General features: G+C 42.7%; 2 protein-coding genes across 12 annotated transcripts in view; one reads left to right on the forward strand and one right to left on the reverse strand.

Moving 5' to 3' along the window:
* Positions 1-3,138, forward strand: part of FAM185A (family with sequence similarity 185 member A) — a 51,833-nt gene extending 48,695 nt beyond the window's left edge. The window contains exon 8 of the mRNA XM_046670003.1: positions 848-3,138. Within this exon, the coding sequence (XP_046525959.1) occupies positions 848-960 (113 nt within the window). The 3' untranslated portion in view covers positions 961-3,138. The remainder of the gene's footprint in view (positions 1-847) is intronic.
* Positions 1-20,742, reverse strand: part of FBXL13 (F-box and leucine rich repeat protein 13) — a 223,485-nt gene that overhangs the window by 11,651 nt on the left and 191,092 nt on the right. For 5 of the 11 annotated variants that reach the window (XM_046669994.1, XM_046669989.1, XM_046669987.1 and 2 more), the window contains 3 exons: positions 15,306-15,440; positions 10,498-10,661; positions 4,224-4,730 (listed from right to left, as the gene is read on the reverse strand). In XM_046669994.1, coding sequence (XP_046525950.1) covers positions 4,541-4,730; positions 10,498-10,661; positions 15,306-15,440 — 489 coding nt within the window. In that variant the 3' untranslated portion in view covers positions 4,224-4,540. Of the gene's footprint in view, positions 1-4,223; positions 4,731-4,823; positions 5,149-10,497; positions 10,662-10,786; positions 10,904-15,305; positions 15,441-20,742 lie in introns of those variants that run through there. The other 6 variants (XR_006889806.1, XR_006889805.1, XM_046669991.1 and 3 more) reach the window with 6 other exon arrangements.

Genomic DNA, 20,742 nt, shown 5'->3' on the forward strand with positions numbered 1-20,742 from the left:
AGCATGTGTGTGAGGAGGCTGCCTGACACATGCTACCATGTGAATGAAACTCAGAATAATTACTCTGAGGGGAAGAACCTGCATTTTTTAAAAAAGAGTACATACCACATGATTCCATTTATTAAAATTTTAGAAAATGCAACTAATCTGTAGTGACACAAAGTAGATGAGTGATTGCTGAGGGATGGGGGCTGGGGGCAGCCCAGAGGGGACGGAGGGAAGGATTACAGAGGGGCACAGGAAACTTTCAGGAGTGAGGGATGTGGTCATTATCTTGATTGAGGAGATGGCTTCACAGATGTTTACACATGTCAAAACTTACTGCATTGTGGGCCAGCCCTGGGGCCTAGTGGTTAAGTTCAGTGTGGTCTGCTTTGGCGGCCTGGGTTTGGTTCCTGGGTGTGGACCTACACCACTGGCTGGTGGCCATGCTGTGGCAGCAGCCCACATATAAAATAGAGGAATATTTGCATCAGATGTTAGCTCAGTGACAATCTTGCTCAGCAAAAAAACAAAACAAAAACAAAAACTTACTATGCTGCATACTTCAAATATATGTAGTTTATTTTGTCAGTTGTACTTAAATAAAGATCTTTTTAAAACCTGCATGCAAAAAACAAATGCAAATAAAAACAGTAGCTTTCCTTTCAGAGTTGTTCGGAGAAAATGAAGGAGGGAACAAGCCCAGGGAACCTCTTTGCAACTCTTCCCAATTCATACCATCTTTCTTAAGATTTTTGCCATTCCAAAGTGTTTTTCTGTTTCAGAGATGTGTTGTTAGAATCTCTGGAGTGAAATTACTGCTCTTGTCAATCAAGATAAAACTTTGTGCAATTTCATGTTTCAGGGCTCATGAATCAAGCAAGCACACGTGAAAAATGGATCAAGGCTGATGCCCCGCAAGGCACTGTGAGTTTCAGAAGTCAGAGCTGGTTTCAGTCCCTGAAACTGCAGGACTAAGAATGGTTTGAGTTGTGTTTGTAATTTTGAACAATGACTAGCATATCAATGACTACCAAAATGCAGATACCACTGTTGATGTAGATGCTGAAAACAACCAAGTGGAATAAATACTAGTGAATTGTCTTGGGGGGAGCTTTCCAGAATTTGTACTTGGCTATTGTATTAGTTTTCCATTGCTCTGTAACAAATTACCACAAATGTATTGACTTACAGTAACAGCCAGTCATCAGCTCACAGTTCTGCAGGTCAAGAGCCCAGCGTGGCTAGGTGCCCTGCTCACAGGATCCGCAGGCTGGACTCACCCTGTTGGCCGGGCTGAGTTCTCATCTGGGTGCTCAGGGGGCAAATCTACTTGCAAGCTCATTCATATTGTTGACAAACTGCAGTTTCTTGTGACTGTAGGACTGAGGTCTCCATTTTCTTGCTGGCTGTCATTTGGTGATCCTTCTAAGCTGCTAGAAGCCACCTGCATCCCTTCTCATGTGGCCCTCTCCATCTTCAAGCCAGCACTAATGCATTCAGTTCTTTTCAGGCTTTGAGTCTCTGACATCTTCTGCAACCAGCTGGAGAATACTCTGCTTTTAAAGGGCTCCCTGGACTAGGTGAGGCCTACGCGGGATAGCCTTTGTTCTGCCATTTCATGTAACATAATCATGGCAGTGATATCTCCTCATATGCACAGTTTCCACTCACAGTCGAGAGGAGCAGAGTGTACAAAGGCATGGGTAACGGGGGCAGGTATCTTAGCATTCTTTGTACCATAGTTCTCATGTAACATGTTCTCTACTTAGTACTTCTCGTGACATCAATGTAAACTTAAGCTGTGAATAAAACATCATAAATGCCATGCGGTTGCTGCTGATTTTTAATTTTTTTTGCATAATTTGTATGACATAACTTGTTGCAGGGGAAAACATTCAGCTATTTTATAGCCTGATGTGTGAAGATAGATTTTCACCTTTATAATGGTGTACTGTATAAAGTTACTTTATGAATTTTCTTTCTTTCAGACCTTACTTGTTTACTCCTGGAACGTTTAAATTATACAGCACTGAATAGACCTTTCTATTGGATTATATTTTTTATGATTAGGATAAATCAGTTCTTAAACATTTATTTCTAATAAATCTTTCCAAATATTGTGATTTATAACAGCCTCTCTCTGTTAGTATTTCATTTATTTAGAGTTCTCTGTTTTAACTTCTTATTTATAGAAAAGTCAGCTTTGTGGGATATCTCAAAGTCTCCTTTTAGTTCACCTTTCATGAAATCAAAATTTGTACCAGTTTGGACGATACTCACATGTTAGCATGTTTTATGTGGTTGTGGGGTGTGTGTGTGTTAAATTATTAAGTAGAGGAAACTGTAAGGCAATGAGGCAATTTTTATAATCTTTTTTTACCCTCATGCAATTATATAAACATTTTCATGACTAAAAATGAACTTTATGAAATTAGTCAACAACTAACTGCCAGAAAGGTCATGAGCACAATAGCAGTCAGCTGTATTTAGAATTGTTAAAGGAATCATGTGTATGCATTTGAATCACATAGTCAAGTCCAAACAGAAAGGAAAAGCTGCCATATTTTGCTCTCTTAAACACAGACCCACGCGCATCAAATGCTTAAGAGCTGAAGACCTGAGTGATATTTTGGATGCCTTGAGTGCTTTGCACTGAGAACTTGAGGATTTCGCCACCTGTTCACTCTACTTCCACCTGTTTACACTTCTTTTCATAGCCCACTTTTTCTAACACCTACCCCTTTTCTTTCATTTCTGTAGCTATAAAATTTGTCTCCCCATAATGAACAAATGTGTCTCCCATTCTTGTTTAAAAGAGGATCTTCCTCAGAGAGTTTTGGAGCGAGCTCTGATGGCTGACCCCCTGCTTGGTCTCTGGAGAGCATAACAGGGAGTGTTCCTCCTCACCTTGGTCCTCCTCATGCGAGTATCATTCCTTTGGAAAGCAGTTGCCTCTGTTAAAGGTCTCTCCAGTTGTGTGTTGAGACACTGAGGGGTCAGACACTTAGAGGTCAGAAGCCAGCTTTTATGCAGCTGCCAGAAATCTCCACATTTAGTTAAAAATAATCACCCTCTTGGAACAGTCTTTTTTTTTGTGCTGAGGAAGATATGCCCTGAGCTAACGTCTGTTACCAATCTTCCTCTTTTTTTGCTTGAGGAAGATTTCCCCTTAGCTAACACCTGGGCCAGTCTTCCTCTATTTTGTATGTGGGATGCCACCACAGCATGGCTGCCGACGAGTGGTGTAGGTCCATGGCCAGGAACTGAACCTGGGCCACTGAAGTAGAGCGCACTGAACTTAACCACTACACCATGGGGCCAGCCCCTTGCAACAGTCATTTCAAGTCTCTTAGCTCAGGTCTTAAAACTTCCTACTCAGCTGATTTCCCCGGCTGCCCACTTCCAGGAACCATTTCACAGCCAAGTGATACTGCTTTGTTTCAAAAACTTTCAGGGCCCACCCGGTGGCGCAGCGGTTAAGTGCACACGTTCCATCCGCTTTGGCAGCCTGGGGTTCGCCGGTTTGGATCCTGGGTGTGGACATGGCACCACTTGTCAAGCCATGCTGTGGTAGGCGTTCCATGTATAAAGTAGAGGAAGATGGGTGCAGATGTTGGCTCAGGGCCAGTCTTCCTCAGCAAAAAGAGGATTGGCAGCAGTTAGCTCAGAGCTAATCTTCCTCAAAAAAAAAAAATCTAAGATGTTGCAGGGACATCCTTTCTATTCACAAATAGTCCCATCTGTTTAATTTGTCCTTGGCTTAAGTCAAAGATGAGTCCAGGGTTAATTGGCATTTAGTTCTCCCTCGTTGTTAAATGTCTGGAAATCACAGGAAAGCCTTCTTTCCTTTAAAAATGTATGTCTATGTCCTTTATAATAAAGCCTCACAGACCCTTAGGATCAGTTCCCTGGCTCAGACTCAGACTCTGACTTATGTGGCCATCTCCGCTTCTTTTCTTTTCTAAAGAGAAGCTTCTAAACTCTGTCAAAAACATCACATGTCCCAGGGTTGTATCATATAATTGTAACATTAGGTTTGATAATCTCATCAAAACTATTGGTTTAGGGGCCGGCCAGGTGGCACAGCAGTTAAGTGCACACGTTCCGTCCGCTTTGGCAGCCTGGGGTTTGCTGGTTCGGATCCCGGGTGTGGACATGGCACTGCTTGGCACGCCATGCTGTGGTAGGCATCCCACATATAAAGTAGAGGAAGATGGGCACGGATGTTAGCTCAGGGCCAGTCTTCCTCAGTAAAAAGAGGAGGACTGGCAGCAGATAGCTCAGGGCTAATCTTCCTCAAAAAGAAAAAAAAAAAACTATTGGTTTGATTATGGTAAATTGAAGTGGGAAACTTACAGATAGCAATGCTTGATTTGGCTTTTTAATCATGATTACTAGAAGAACTAATGTGTTTGGTGACATTTGCAGCTGGAATAGGAATTGGGAGAGGATTTGCTGCTTGTTTACACCGATGAGATCCCGCTAGTAAAAATATTTGCATCAAGTGAAGTGGCCAAGTTCTAGGTTTTTTTCTTCTTCCCCTTAAGGCTGAAGGTCATACTGCTTCCTCGTCACTGCTGTACACTGACTGTTTCAGAATCGATTCTGAATCTTCCTCAAGTGATCCTATACGACGTTGCTCTGTAAGAGGATTGCCTTCCCAGTCATAGCCAAACCAGCTTGGAGGGTCACCGGGGCTGTATTCCTGCTGCTGAACTTTCTGTGACATTCTGCTAGCTGCCTCCCTGTAAGAACAGTGATCAGCATTAGCTAGTTGCCCAAGTCATCACTAGTGCAACATTTTCAAACTAGATCAAATTTGGCGTTAAAGAACTCACGGTCACAGGTTGAAGTCACTTCACGGCTCTCTCGCGTTGCTGAGGGGGAAGGGTGGGTCATATGCTAACAATCAGGATCCCAAAGCTGGAGCAGCTCAGTAGCTCTGCTGCAGCCGGTTCACAGACTCACAGACACTGAATGGATAGGGAAACTAGGCGTCTTCACGGAGTGGCGGCACTGAGGGCGCTCTGTAGTGCTCTCGAGTGAGAAATACCGCTGTCCGGTGTTTCCAGTTTCTTTGATGAGGGAATGCCTGAACCAGCCAAGCTGTGAAGGCTGGCTGTGCACCGGAACAGGAGCTCTTAGCCCAGAGTCCACAGACGGCTGTGGGATACATGGATGAACTTCAGGGAGGTCCGTGAACTCCCTGAAAATTCGTGCGGTTTTGTATCTAATAGACATTTTTCTGAGGAGAGGATTTCTGACTTTGAGCAAATTCTCAAATGTGTCTGTGACCAAAATGATTGAAAATACTGTTACTGTCTTTCTTAGGAAGAAGTAAGAAAGGAAACAAAGGAGGCATCTAAAAGTTGTTCCAGACCCCAATTCCAACATGGCTGTGTGTGTGTTGAGGGTCGGGGGGTTCCTCCACATCACTAGGCACTTCTTGGATACCAGCTGGGTGTCCTACAATTCAACTCAATTCTGACACTCTCTACCCAGAGAGAGCATCAGATTCCACAGGTAAAGGGCTCAGTCCCACAAGACCGCCCTCCACTTCAGATACCAATCGCAAGTCCAGGTTGTCACCTGGATTTCTGACCGATCAGCTATAGATCAGAGGTTCCAACACCCCTCTGCATGGGTTCAATTAATTTGCTAGAGCTCCTCACAGAACTCAGAGAAACACTTTACTTACTGGATCCACCAGTTTACTATACAAGGATGTAAGTCTGGGACAGCCAGCTGGAAGAGATCTATGGGGAAAGGGCGTGGAGCTTCCATGCCCTCTCCAGGTGGCCACTCTCCCCCGTTCTCCATGCATTCATCAAACTGCAAACTCCCCACACCCTGTCCTTTGCGTTTTTATGGAGACTTCATTACCTAGGTATGGTTGATGAAATCATTGGCCACTGGTGACTGGTTCAACCTCCAGCCCCACTCCCCTAGACTGGAGAGGAGCAAAGGGCCAGTTCTCAGAGCCCCTCCTCCAGTCTCAAATGCCAGCTTCCTCCAGTCCAGTGTCTCCAGGGCCTGTCTTAGACCTACATGCTTTCACAGCCAGGGGGCTCCTGGGGAAAAACTGAAAATCTGAATCTGTCCTGGGCAAATCTGGGATTATTTTAGAATTTGTATGCTAGTGTGGACTGTTCCCCAGTCTACTTCCTCTCTACCTTTTACAAAATCCTTAGCCGTGAACCAGCTGTCCTCACCACCTTACTAGGCCCTGTGACCTCCTCACATGGACTGACTCCTGAGAGTCAGGACCTGGCCAAGAGAACAGACCAGCATGGTGACTGCCGGCAAGTTCCTCAGTTCTTTTTCACGGCATCCTTTGTAACTGTGTGTTTTCACAAATGCACTTTTTAAGTTTCAGGAAACTTGAAACTGTAGAACCTGCTGCTGCTGGAAGCAACACACTCTCTCTCCCTTTGTTTTTAATAGCTTGGTGCTATATTATGGACATAATGGGAGCTAGGAAATAATGGAGAATGTATACTTAGGAATCACCGTGTGTTCTGAGTTCCTTACAGTACATATGAGATCCACTCCAGCTTGGCCTAAGGGACTCCAAGACCTTACGTGGGATGATTGGGGGATGGGACCAGTCTGCTGCCATGCTCAGTCATCATTACTCATTTAACCTGGTCAGAGAGGTCTCTCTGGATCAGTAGAGAACAGTGATTTTCAAACATGATATGCCACAAGCAGTTGCGAAGTATCACATTAGATGGTTAATAATAATGACATACTGAAATTGTAAGGATTTTTATTTTTTATAAACTAAAGGGGATTCAAGGTTATCCTTTTAATAACGTTTCTTGCCCTCACTCACATTTCCTTCCAGTTTCTTGAGTGGGCAAAAAAAAAGAGGGAGTTTTGGAACCAACCCCAAAGCCTGCTTGTCATCAGCAGCCTCGCTTATTTACGCATCAGCAAGTAAGTTGGGCACAACAGAGCCCATGTCTCCCCTTATTGATCAAACTCTTTAAATGGTAAAGCTTCCAAAAAGCTCGAGAATCACTAATCTAAAGGCAAAAGAGCAGCATAGTAATGACTAGGACCTAGTCACAAAGTGTGGCTCTGCCCTTTATGTCTATGATCTTGGGCGTGTTATTTAACCTGTTTAAACCCATTTCCTTATTCATTTTTATGGTAATAGGGTATTTTCGAGGATTAGATGAGATAAACATAAAATAGGATTTAGCACAGTACGTGGCAAATAATAATTGTTAAATAATATTTGTTCATGCTAATAATAAAAGTCAGTGGCTCCAGATAACAAAAGCCTTTCCACAAAGACCTTTCTGTGGTCTCGTTTCTCCTCTCCCTTAGAGCTGGAGAGGAGAAATCGAATAAGAGTTGTATTTCCTAGAAACAGATCTCTCAGGGGGCCTGGGCAGTAGTTTCTGCTGCCAGGATCTGCTAAAGGAGGCCTTCAAGGAATCTCTCTACGGCTCTTTGGGGCTCTAAAGCCCACCAAGACTTTCTCTGCTGATCTCTCTAGAGTCGGAAGTTTGGGTTCCAGACACACAAAGGTTGGAAAAGTCCCATTACTCTTTGCTAATTATAGACTTAGTGGCTCTTCGGCCTCTCTGTGGTTCGGACCCTCCGGGCTTGTGGAGACCATTGTTTGAGTCTTTCTCCCTCTGTCCCCCTATGCTTTTCTTCTCCTTGCCTTTGTTGCTGTCCCCACAGAGGGCCTAAGTTGCAAGGCTGTCTGTTCACAGCTGCTTCAAATACAGACAGCTAGATTTTCTTGTCACGTTTGTGGTCATAGCTGTTACTTATTCCTCCTTGAATTAAAGAGCCTGTATTGTGCCTCCACATGGAGCTTCTGGAATCACTTCCTGGGATCCCTTCTGGCTCTGGGCTTGCTAGAATGACAGCATATCTCATGCTGGAAGCTCTCCTACAAAAAAGCTACAGCCAATTTGCTCATTGACGAAAAGTTTGCTACTCTCCTGGTTCAGAAAGGGTGGGCTGAACAGACCTCTTTGATTTGCAAAGCTGGTGCCGTATTTTCAGATTCCGTTGACTATGGGGGAATTTGTACATAGAACAGTTTCTTCTGAGGGCTATAATTTGGATTTTAAGGGCTGCATCATACAATGTTTTCATGTTCGAATGGAATCAGATGTGAGGGAGTCTATCGCTTTGTGATTCAAACTCATTGAACCACTTCCCAAGGAATAAAAATCTCCTCTATCCCAACTACCCAATGTTGCATTTCACCCAGACAGAACAAAGTCCCTGCAGTTGAGGGAGCCACATTGGCTCTGGGAAGAGCAAACAACTGGGCTTTTTTACAGTGGACGTGGGTAAGAGCTTAGACCTCATCATGAGCCCGAGTCTTGAAGGGTCCACACACTCTGTGCAGCATTTCCAATTCCACTCAAGGATCTAAGTGGAGAAGGAAGCTGCTTACGGCCCCTAGAGCTGACCCCAGACGGTCGCATGTGATCAGGCCTTATCACTTCTCTAATCAAAGTTTTGAGGCCCAGGTGTCTGGGGAGCTCCTGGACTGACAAACAGCAGCCTCTCCCAGATGTCGAATGTCAAGACAGATGCTCCTGGAGCCTCACTAGTCCAAACGCTGGGACTCTCCAAGCGACCCTGCTGCAAGAACTGCCCTCTCCATTGCTAGACAGAGGGAGAAGCAGAGGATTGCAGGCCTCTTTCCTGCCGGAGCTTAGCGGGAATGGAGCCATAAGGGAGCTGGTTTGGCCTCTTTAGACAATGAGATGGGCAGACAAGCCAGCTCCCCTCTAGGTGTTAGGGCCAAGTCTGTGTCTGCCCCTTGCTGATAGGGACAGCCAGGCTTGGTGGTAGAAAACAAAATAGGCCTTTTGGCTGTCCTGGAATTTTCCACAGATTCAGCTGGTTAGCTAGAGCTTTACATTAAGTTTTGGGGGCCAAGCCCAGCTAGTAGTAAAATCTTACTTTCCCTTGTTTTGTTTTCTTGGCGTATTTTTAATCTAGTGACCTTGCAAGAGGAGTGAGTAGTCAAAGGTAGGATTTGGGTATTATTAGATATCTTGGGTCTTCTTGACCAAACACCGTATTTATCACTTTTTAACATCCCATACCATGATTAGGTTCCCAGTTTTGGTTGCCAGAAAGTCGCTATTCATTCTACTTATAATCTCACTTATTAGAAGTTCAATATATTACCTCCAAAAAATAGTGATTGGCAAAATACAATCAAAAGATTAGAAGCTAAACTCCTTCATATAATATGTTATTCATTCTCTGTTGTCTTGCCCAAAGTTGGCTGTTCAATGATATGACAAGGTCAGCAGGGACTCCTAGGGCCTCATTTCATGGTGTCCTCTTTAAATGAAGTTAACGTCCGTAACAGTCAGCTCCACACCCATCAGGAAGGGTGGAGTCTCCATCCTATCCTCTTCCAAACTGTTCAACGCCCTGCCCCCTTTTTCTGACCCGGCTTCAGCTGGCTGCCCACCTCCGGGCAGGCGTGGGCCCAGAGAGTGCCTATTTTACAAGTAATAGTTGTTATTTTTGCTTTGTTTTTCATTTCATTTTAACATACACAGCCTTAGATCAGAAACCATTCTGTTCCTTAGGCCTCAAGTGACTAGATCTCATCGCTCAGCTGATGCCAGGGCTGCTTAATTCAGAAAATTCCTCTGTGAACTCTACATGCTTGGAACACATTATGCACTTTGCACTTTGATAATATTAATTCTTAGTAGTCATTTTTCCAGCCTGCAGAAAAGACCCTGACCTTAAGGGACTGGTCAAGAATTCTCATTTTGAACATTCCAAATTTACTTCATCGGGTCAGTTAAAATACTTGCACATTTTTATTCTCAGTCAATAGGAGAAAAACTGAACAATGGAGCAGATAACTGCTTTCTACTTAAAAACTCACAGAGTGGACACCAGAGACCTTGTACCTTTATAGACTGCTTATTTACCCAACTGTTATTTCATTGGAAACATTTTGCAAATTGAGGGAGCAGGCATTTGGCCTGTAGCAGTCGAGTCAGAATACCTTACTCTGAGCTCTGGATCCTCTAGGAAATCCCTAGTTAGATGAATAACAACTATCAAGCAAATAGCTTTGGGAGAAATGGGGCTTAGGGTAACCGTTAGTAATTTATACTTAATTGTGAGCTGGTTTAATCCATTTTCTCAACTTCTAGGGCAGATTAACTGAATGGGAACATTTTGAGAGATGAGCAGAGGAAGAGCTAGCGATAATTGTGCAAAGAGCAGAGTTATGGCTTCGGACATCTCTGTCTTCAAGGAAGGGAAAGTGCTTAAAGTAGAAGGGCTGCTACTGGGTAAAGGATATGAAGCTGCAGAGGCCATTTTAGAAGAGGGCTTCCCTTGGTTCAGTTCTAAATGTTGGCTTCAATTAGGCAAAAAATAAAATGAAACTTCCTAACTCTGAAAGCCACTGCGTGTTACGAATGCCACAGTCACAAATTCTAGTTATCCCAGAAAGTAGTTCTCAAAGCTTTTCATATTCAGGTACATACTTACTTGGAAATAAGTCTGCAGTAATTCATCTTAAGGATCCGGAGTTGTTTGCAGCCTAACTGAAGGTGTTTGAGCATTTGGTCAGTAAGCAGGACACAACCAGAAATATCCAAAATGTGCAGGTAACGGCATTTTGCCGATAACATCTCCATCGCCGAGTCAGTAATCTGAACACACAGCCAAAGTAAGAACTGATTATTCCCACGGAGTCCACCCCCGGGAAGGAGAGTGTACGAGTCCGTTTGGGCTGCTATGACAAGATGCCATCGACTGGGTGGTCTAAAGAACAGACATTTATTTCTCACTGTTCTGAAGACTGAGAAGTCTAAGGTCAAGGCGCCCATGGGTTCAGTTTCGGTGAGGGTCCTCTTCCTGGTTTGCAGATGGCTACCTTCTTGCTGTATCCCCACTGGAAGAGAGAGCGCTCTAGTTTCTTCCTATTCTTGTTAGAGCACTAATTCCATCATGGGGGCTCCACCCTCATGACCTCATCTAAACCTAATTACCTCCCCAAACCCTCGCCTCCTAATACTGTCACACTTGGGGGGAACATTTTAACATATGAATTTGGGGGTGGGACACAAACATTCAGTCCATGACAAACAGAATCAGGACTCTTGCAGATTCCCTTTAACCAACTCATCATGTGACATCAATAGACTTTGTGATCTTGCTGTTATTTTCATCTTAGAGTTCTCTGGTTTGAATGGGAAACGTCATCAAAATTCCCTTAGTAACACCTGTCACGGCAATATGAGAAACTTATGAAATGTTGCAACACTGGGATTTGGCTTTACTTCAAATCCACTCTAAGGCATCATCAATTTGGAAACATAGGTCTGATAACATCCACGTGTTACGAAATTATCAAATATATGTATATCCCCTCAAGAACTGCAGACGGGGTCAGATCGCTATGAGAAGGGATCTGGACATCTCTGACGGCTTGTGTGTGGAGTAACATGGTCCTGGAAAGGGACAAGTGGGTGAGACAGACGTTCGTGGGCAGGGAGAGAGAGAAGAGCAGAAGCCACAGAGACTACATGAATCTCAGGCCCAGAAATTCTGCTGAGGGTTCTCACAGCTTGGGACTTTGCACAGATGTTCTGTGGAGGTATTCAACTCCACTTCTTAGATTATTTCACTTCCTCAAGGTCTAGCTTTTGAATTTATGGCTGAACTGAGGCCTGCTGCAGAATCAACTAGAACACTCTCCCCAAAGAAATTTTTTTTTCCAACTGGATTTAATTTATTTTAAATGTTTGAGCAGTCTAAAAAACATGCCTTGAAACTTGGCTCTTGTTTTTAACATAAAGTTGAGAGAATTGTGCAGAAAAACCCTTCCATTTGAAATGCACACTTTTTAAGTTTGGAAAAATAGATGTTGTCATTGTCTAAGTATGCCTTGTTTCCAGAACATGCTCAGGACCAAGGTTTAACACTGCAACTGATTCTCACAAAAAATGCCTTCAGACATTCCTGCCATCCTAGTTGGGTCTCTGAAGATCTAATGTCACTGGGGGGAGAAAACAAAGCCCTCAGAACTGTAGAGAAAGGGAAAGACAAGGAGGTGAGGGAAAAGTCCAGGAGAGGTGGAGCTCAGAGTGCTGGGTTTTACTGATACTGCAGGAGCTGAAAAGGGACTCGACGTTCCCTGTAAATCAGAAGCTCAAGATGCTCAGTGAGTGAGGTGATGTTGTAGGGACTTATGGCGGCTAGGAACTGGAGGTGGAGATGACTGACTACATTCTTAACTCCCAGATAAAGGTCTTGATCTCTGTCCTATGGAGCAGAGGTTATGTTATTCCCATTTTAGTACTGGGTAGCATGAGGTCATGACATTGGCCGTAAGCTGGTTGCAGGGAAGAGCTGGTCTTCCAGGAGATGGGTAAGGTGACCATTGAAGATTGACCATGAGGCTTTGGGACACCTAGCCTAGAATGATAAGCCGGACCCTACTGTGTGTTATGGCTCCTCAAAAGCAGTGTAGGTGGAATATGTTAGACTGGACCACAGCTTTATAATTTCTGGGTGAGGAGTATTCAGATTTGGCCCAAATTATGGCCACAACATCCTCTGAATCAGATGATTCAGATTCATTTGACCCACACAGATAGTAAAGCTAAACCCTTCTTCTCCCTTACATTGAGGTTCTGGAATAATCTACTTCCCCTCCTTCCCCCCCTAGATTTTCCATGTAGAGTGACTCATTTCTTAATATCTTATTTATGTAACATCCGCCTCAGATTCTAGGCTGCAAGACACTATCCACTGCACAGTTTATAGAAGGAGTTCCCTCAGTTTCTCCTTACCCAAAACAAAACAAAAAATGAAAAAAACATCCTCTGCTCCCAATTGCTGTTCTCACTGGAGCTTTCCTTTTCTCATTCTCCTACTTTCCTCCCTCATTAGTAGAGGCACTAAAAAGCCCAGGGTCCATCTGTGCCAGCCTTACAGCTGGGGCAGTTCCCAGGGAGCCGTGTGTTGCCCACGTGTCCTCACGTCCATGTGCAGTGAAAGCGGGACCCCTGCCAGTGTGACCGCTCAAGCTGCAGAGGCTCCATGGTCAGTGGTGCTCGTGTGCTGAGTTCCTTGACCCAGCTTGCCTCCAGAACTAGCTGATGCTGACCAGAAAGACATCTGTTCTCCCTAAATCTAAACAAGTACGTTACTAAACAAAAAGAACTTTACTGTGAACTTTCTAGCTTAATTTCATCACGATTTACCACATCTCCCCCCACCACCTCCTGCTCCCCACTGCGGCACAGTTAACTGTGGAGGAGTCAGGAGTCCAGCATCACTCTCTTAATCCACTAACCGCACAGACCATCCCCTTTAGAGACTTTGCTCTTATGCCTGGTAATCCTTGACTGTCTGCTCATGATTGATAGTGGAGGGACAACAACTGATGGGACAGTCTGCGCGCAGGATGTGGGCCTTCTCTACTTTAAGCTTCGGTGGTGTAGATGGGTTATTTGTTAGGAAACCCCCAGATGTCAGTATTTTTCAGTCTTTTATCTTGGGCTAGTCAGAGTCCCCAGAAAAGAAGCTTCAAATCCCCTGCCTGGAGGGAAAGACCTGGCAGCCGAATTCAGGATGCTGTGTTGGAAAACCTGAGTGTCTCCGCCTTCAGCAGTCAGTCACTTAATTCCTGTTTTCACTTTTGAACCCAAGCCCTCAGTTATACTGTGTCGTGTCTCCCAGCCCCAACAACCTCTGTCTGACTATCTGTAGAGCACACAGTAGAGCAATTACGTCCCCCAGAGGACATTCAGCCATATCTGGAGACATTTTTTTATTGTCATGACTGGAAGTTTGGGCGCTTGGGTGCTACTGACATACCGTGAGTAGAGGGCAAGGACGTTATTAGACATCCTCCAGTGCATAGAACCACCCCGTACTACAAAGTAGTATCTAGTCCAAAATATCAAGAATGCCGAGGTTCAGAAATCTGGCTGTAGGAAGTAAATTTCCGATCTTCTGATGAGGGTGGGGAAGGGCAGTTGCCCGGAGACGTGGTGGAGGGGAGGAGACCTAGGGATCTATCTATTTCTCGAGACCTTTTAACCAGTCTTCTTTATTTTAGCCATCCTCTTAACTTAGTTCCAGAGGTATGCAGTGCGGCCGAGTTTGATGATTATGGTGTAAATCAATTTTTTTTTTTCCAGCTTTCTCTACTGTTGGCTTAGGATTCAAAGCTGTCTCTGGTCTGCTAAGTTAGTCCATCTATTTTCAAGTTTCCAAAATTTTGTTGCTCTTGTCTCCTCTCCTGTTTTCCCTATAAATATGGGCCCTTTCCCTTCTTCTGCACTTTTGGTAGGGTTTCAAGAGGGAACAAAAGTATATGTGTACATTCCATCTGTCATATTAATCCAGAGCCAGGATTGTGTCTTTCTTGACATGGAGATATGTTCATAATATATTAAGAGAAAAGAAAGTAAGTTACAATGTACTTTTGAAAATATGATTCTATTCTTAAAAAAAAAGATAAAACACAAATCTTCTGTAACTATTTCTAATGTCTTTGTATATAGAAAAATTCTAGAAGAATGAGTATAAAATGCCAACAATGGTTATGTGTGGATGGTGATATGACAATGGATTTTTATTTTCTCCTTTATGCTTTTATATGCAGCCCAAAGATTTTGCCATCAGATGTCAAGAAAAATTACAAAACACTTGAAAATAAAACAAAAGATGATTGTATGTCCTTTCAGTGCCATACTGGAAGATAGTTTAACAGGCCAACCTGAGGAATTCTAAACAGAAGTATGCCTTTGTTTGACATCTATTTACTATTGATTAAGGCCCAAACTCAGTGAAATTACACGCTATAATTTGATATATGTTTGTCCAGGAGAGATGCAAATTATTTCTGTCTGGTAGAAACTATAACTCCAAGGTTACAGATTTATTACCTTATAGAACATTAACCAATTTTAGATCTAACTTAACAATCACATTCCCACATTCTTTCTTCAGTTCCTATAAATACTTGGCTCCATCAAATGCTTTACAAACTGGCTTTACCATTTTGCTGGTTTTCTCATTGTTGAGTTAAATAAATCTTTAACATATTTTTATATTTGTATGAGAATTGTTTTTAACTTTTTGAAAATTCTCCCTTGACACAAATGAAATCATAAAGCTATTTCCAATTTGGGGAAAGAAAAAAACAAAAAGCTAGTGAATACTTCAGACATGGCAAGGAAAACAAGTTCTATCGTGAATTCAACCCTTGATGCTACCCTGCCCGGGTTCTTTGGCAGCGCTTCAACTTGACATGTCTGAGCTCTGACGCCTGCACGTACCTTTGGACAACCAGCAATGCTGAGAGATGTGATGCAAACGCAATAAATGGCCAGGACTTTAATAATGTCATCTGACAGCTGGGGGCAATAAGAGACATCCAAGTGTTCCAAGAGTAGTGAGCCTTTGCAGAACACCTGCAAGAAATTCCAAAGGCAAAGATTTTTCCTTTTCTTTTCCTTAATCCTTATTCAAATGTTGTGTACATCTCTAGATGTACCGTCTCCATCTTACCCATAGCAGTTTGTTTAGTATGCATTTTAGTCCCTGAAATAATATAGATGTGTTACATCATGTTGCAAAAAAAAAAAAGCAGCCACTACATCCAAAATTTCTTTACAACAGAAGATATTCATGCAGCAGCTTAACAGCAGTAATATTCACATCCCTCCCAACAGGATTTGGTTTTTCCTGAAGTTAGCACTAATGAAGTTCAACCCATATGCTTAGTCATTGTTAAAGTTACATTCAGCCAAGTGAGCGGAGGAGAAGAAATATGGAGGTGAGAATCAGAAGGCAAACCCTCTGGGATTGACAGGGTAATGTAATGGAAACAGTCTTTGGAATCAGGCAACCTGAGTTTTAATTTCCACCACTTATTAACTCTGAAACCTTAGCAAGTCACTTAATCTTTCTGAGCCTCAGTTTTCTCTTCTTTAAATTAGGGACAGTAATAGCTACCCTCTAAGCTTGTTCTGAAATGCCAAAATGTTCATCTGAAATCTCTAGGGCTCGAAAAGGCCTGGAAATTCTTTCCTTTGTCTCGTAGTTCTTGGTTTTCATTGTCACTTTTTCATTCTCAGCTGTTATACAAGAACAAAATGATCAACAGAAATAAACCTAACAGTAATTGTAAAAATATCTTAATAAATCAAGGCGAGTGGAAATTGGAAACCATGAGCAGTTGAAGATAGCACTAATGCTGTCCTTAGAAGAAAGGTCCCTCCCCCAAATTGTGAGAATTACAACCACCAGCATGTCCTCAATCCCTCTGGAGGTTTTGCCTCACTGTGAAGCACCTCAAATTCTTAGAGCCCTCAGTAAGTGATAGTTTGCCATTCATTTCAGATGTAGATATTAGATTTTAGCAGCCCTAGTGGGCTACCAGGAGAGCACTCTTTATTTATATGTAAAAACGGTGTCCATCAGACCACCTGTCATTTTCCTCTCAGAACTGAGGGAAGGACCTGGGCCGTAGGAGCAGTTCATGGCCATCAGGATGGCTCCAGAGGTAAAAACACCAGTGGGCTTCGCTCCCACTGAGTACGCCACTGTCCTCTTACTTTAGCCCTAAGGAAGACTAGAAAGAACTAGTCAGTCAACTATTTTCTTTAATAAGTTAACAGAAGAGAGAAATTTCCTGAAGAGGCAGTTTAGCACAGCAGAGGAGACCAGGACTGTGGCATCCGACAGCGTGGGCTTATAAGCCGGGCCCCGCCGCCATGTGGGTTGCTGGAATTCTCTGAGCCGCAGTGTCTCCTTGGGTAAAATGGGAATGATAACACCCATATCAAAGGATAGTTGATTATATGAAATTATATGTACACCTGAAATGGCTCCTAACACAAAGTAGATTCTCTACCTAGCTAGCTACAAAATTTTATATACAGGGTTCTTTGAGAGCCAGGATAGCATATTGGTTAGTGCTTGGGACACAGTAAGTACTTGATAAATGTTAACTATTACTGGGATTTGCATATGACACCAATAATAATAAAGACGCACGTTTGCATTGTACTTGGAGGAAAACTAAAAGATATTGGTTATTTTTATTTAACCCTAAATCACAGCAACCAGCAGCGATTCGTCTGGCCTCTGGCCTCATGCTGAACTGGTCCTTTTCAACTGATTCAGCACTGATAGTACTTGACTCCTTCAGGTCTAATGGCTAACTTTGTATCGAGATCTGTCTTCTCTAGCAACTAAGTGATGTCAAAAATTGGGAGGGGCGGCTTGTCAGGAGATAGTGAGGTTCCTGTCGTTGGAGATAGTCAAGCATAGAGGGCACACCCAGTGTGGTGCAGAAGGAATCGAGCTTTGAAGGATTGGAATGAGTGATCTTGAATCTCAGCTCAGAGATTCAGCAAGTTTTTTAATGAGAATGCGGTAAGTCTCTCAGAGGTACCGTCTGGGACTCTGTTGGCTTTTCTTACCCCTTTCACAAGCATTGTATTCAAAACACAGTAGGTTCTCGGTGAATACTAGCTGGTCAATCGATCCTTTCTAAATGTCTTGAAGAATTCTTTTTTAATCACACAAGAATTCTTAACATTGCGAGGAGTAGGATAACATTGTTTGCTACTTACAGAATGAATAGGATTCAAGGAACCATAGAAAATTTAAAGCAAGAATGAATATTTAAACTCTAAGGATAAATTATTAAAAGATGAAACAAGCTTTAAAGTGGGACTCCAGGCTCTTAGTGTCTGAAAACCCTTTTCAGCAGCATCTGTCAACGTCTCGGACTGCTGGAATGAGTTCTGCTTTAAGCCTTTTTTTAAAACTCTAATAGTCTTTGAAGTTAAACTTTCTGAGAGGTTTTAAATTAAAGAATAACTTATAAAAGTGATTAGAAGGTCTATGATACATTCATGGTAGCATTCTCACCCATGGAAAATCTGAGGCACAAAGATTGGTCCAAGGCTTTATGCTTGGCATAAATCAGTGCGGATCCAAGAAATAAGCCAGAACTTTCCCTTTTTAGAATTCATATTTTCCTTTGGAGACATATAAGTCATACTAAATACTTAAGTCTGCAGGCATGTTTCAACATAATCACTCATGAAATTTCATTTCTGCCCTGCAGATAAGATTATTCTATGCTTGAAGAAAATTTACAAATCTCTCAGCGAGTTGAATCATTTCTTCTCTGTGTCTTCTGAGCTGAGTCACGGTATGGGGGCTTAATGACTACATTCGTCAACTGGGTATGTAGAGGAGATTGAACTTCTCACGTTTACCGGCTGTCACAATAATGCGCTGCAACAGGTGACAGCTCCCAGCCTTAGAAAAGCTCACCTCACGGTGCATCCTCATGGCACCATCTCTTCACCATTTGCTTCGTTAGGTTGCGATTCATTCTACCACAAAGTTTTGTGGGGTTTTTTTTTCTTCCTATTGATAATTCTGGAAAAATCGTATGCTGTCAAGAACCATTTTCTGTAAGGACGATTATTTTTGGCTGCCTCAGAGGCTGAAATACAACTTCCACAATTTTAAGTTATAAACTGAATTCAAAACTGCCGTTTCTCGGGCCTCGTATATTCCATGCGGTGTAGAGCTACATTCCACCAAAGACAGCCTTGTTCCCAGTAGGCATCAGAGCAGGAGGCAGTGGTCGTGGCCTGGGCACACAAAGCTGGGAAATCACAGCCTCCCCTCCTGGTGAGATGCCACTCCTGCATTCCCACTGCCTGCCAGGGAAGCCAGCCTTGGCAAGAGGAGTGTGCTGCTTTTAAATATGGAGAGGACTCCGGAAGAGAAAAGGGGCGAGACCAAGGCCCAAAACAAGTATTTCCAAAAACTTTTATGATGAAATTTTTTACCAAATTAGATGGTGATTTGCAGGATAAACTTTAGCTTCCAGCCAGCTCAAATGTGGCTTACTCCACGAAGTTCTCCTCAATTCCTCCCTCTAGAAGAAATGCTTCCAAACGCCTAGAGCTTTTTATCTGTCTTTCTCACCTTCTACTTGCATTATAGCTATTTGTATAATTGTCTTATCTTCTGCATCAACTATAATTAACTATAATTCTGCCTTCTTCAGGGCAGAATCCATGTCTAGTTTATCCTGGTGGCCCCAACATCTGGCATGCAAAAGAAGTTCAAGATGGGAGACTGTCCTTAGGGAATGGAGAATGCCTCTTCGCACAGGAGTGAGGAAAATGGGCTCCCATGGGTCACTCTCAGAATGGACGTCCAGTCCTTCCTCGCACTCTGTTCAGTAACTGCCAGAGGCGTTGTACGAGGGTGATCAAGAGCACAGAGTCTGGGACCCGCTAGCCTCAGCTCAAATCCTGCCACTTAGAAGTTCTGTGTCCCAGATAAAGTGCTCAATCTCTTCATTCCCCAATTACCTCATCTGCGACATGGGGATAACACGGTACCTTAATAAGGCACCCTCTTCATAGACTTGTTGGGGGATCAAGTGAGTTAATATGAAAAAAGCAATTGAACAATACCTGGCCCATAGGAAGCAGTCAGTAAATAGTAGCTAGTACTATCATTTGTATTCACTGCTTCTCTATGGCTATGACTAAGAAATTTTTTAAATCATGCATACCATAGTAAAAATATTTTGAGCATATACTTCCAATAAATGTATATTAATGTACTTGTAAATTATATAGACATACAATTATTCAAACTTATAAAGCATATAAAGACAGAAATAAAGTGCATGAGATAAAAACAAATCTAAATAGAAGTTCTAATCTTTTCTTCTCACACTGAAATAGATTGTCTTGTTCATTTGCCAAAGTAAACACTTTCTCTGGAGACATTTGGTTGTGTCAACACCTTTGGTTGTCAGCAAACCTTGATGACTTTGGCTGCACGGATGCTGGGTAAAAACAAAGGAATTACTTATAAAATACAAAATGTGGCGAGTGCATAAAAAGATGTCAAATGTGGGGAAATTAAAGAACAAGAAGGGTAAGCAGTAAAAGAGAATGTATATTGGAAAGAAGACCGGGAAAAGAACAAAACAAAATATCTTTGAATTATAATTTGTAGAAAAAAAAATTCCAGAACAGTTTCGGGTTTTAGACTTTTATCTGCAAAATTAAAATGAGCCAGGATTGGACTACCCAAAGATCAATCAAGTATTTTTCTTGTGGCCTGTGACATAACCCACACTTTTTCCATTTTTCTAAGATAAATAAGAAAAATGGGTGCTCAGTGGCCAAATTACCCGGCACTCCTCCAGGGGCCTCTGTGGGACAGGAAGAGCATGGAAATTACTTAAGCTGTCATAATCAGCCTGAAAGAATTGATAGGTTTCTGTTTGCACAGCCAGCCACCCTGCTTGTTCTTTTTCTCATTCTTTCCCAAGAAAATGGCAACCCAGAACTTTTACTCTAAGGACAAAGTCACAAGGTCCTCCTGTAACCTTTTCCATTTAAGGATCTCGGGGCAATAATGAGTTCATAAACCATCAGTGCTGCTTTGATCTCCCATTTTGGGGCATGATGTGATAAGAGATGATGTAATCAAGGGAGGCTGCCAGCCTCGCGGAATGACAAAGGGCCGGGTCTGAAGTTGCGTCTGTGGCCTTGAGCAAGTTACTTAACCTCAGGTTTCCTCATCTGTTAGGGGAGAATGAAAACAACTGTCTACCTATCTCACGGGCTCATTGGAAGATGGAAAGAAAATGTGTACTCCAAAAGCACTTGGCAGAGATAACACCCTATACAAATGCTAGTTTCTGCCTGTCAGCAG

Source organism: Equus quagga, chromosome 8 (assembly GCF_021613505.1).
Source record: "Equus quagga isolate Etosha38 chromosome 8, UCLA_HA_Equagga_1.0, whole genome shotgun sequence".
Lineage (NCBI taxonomy): Eukaryota > Metazoa > Chordata > Mammalia > Perissodactyla > Equidae > Equus > Equus quagga.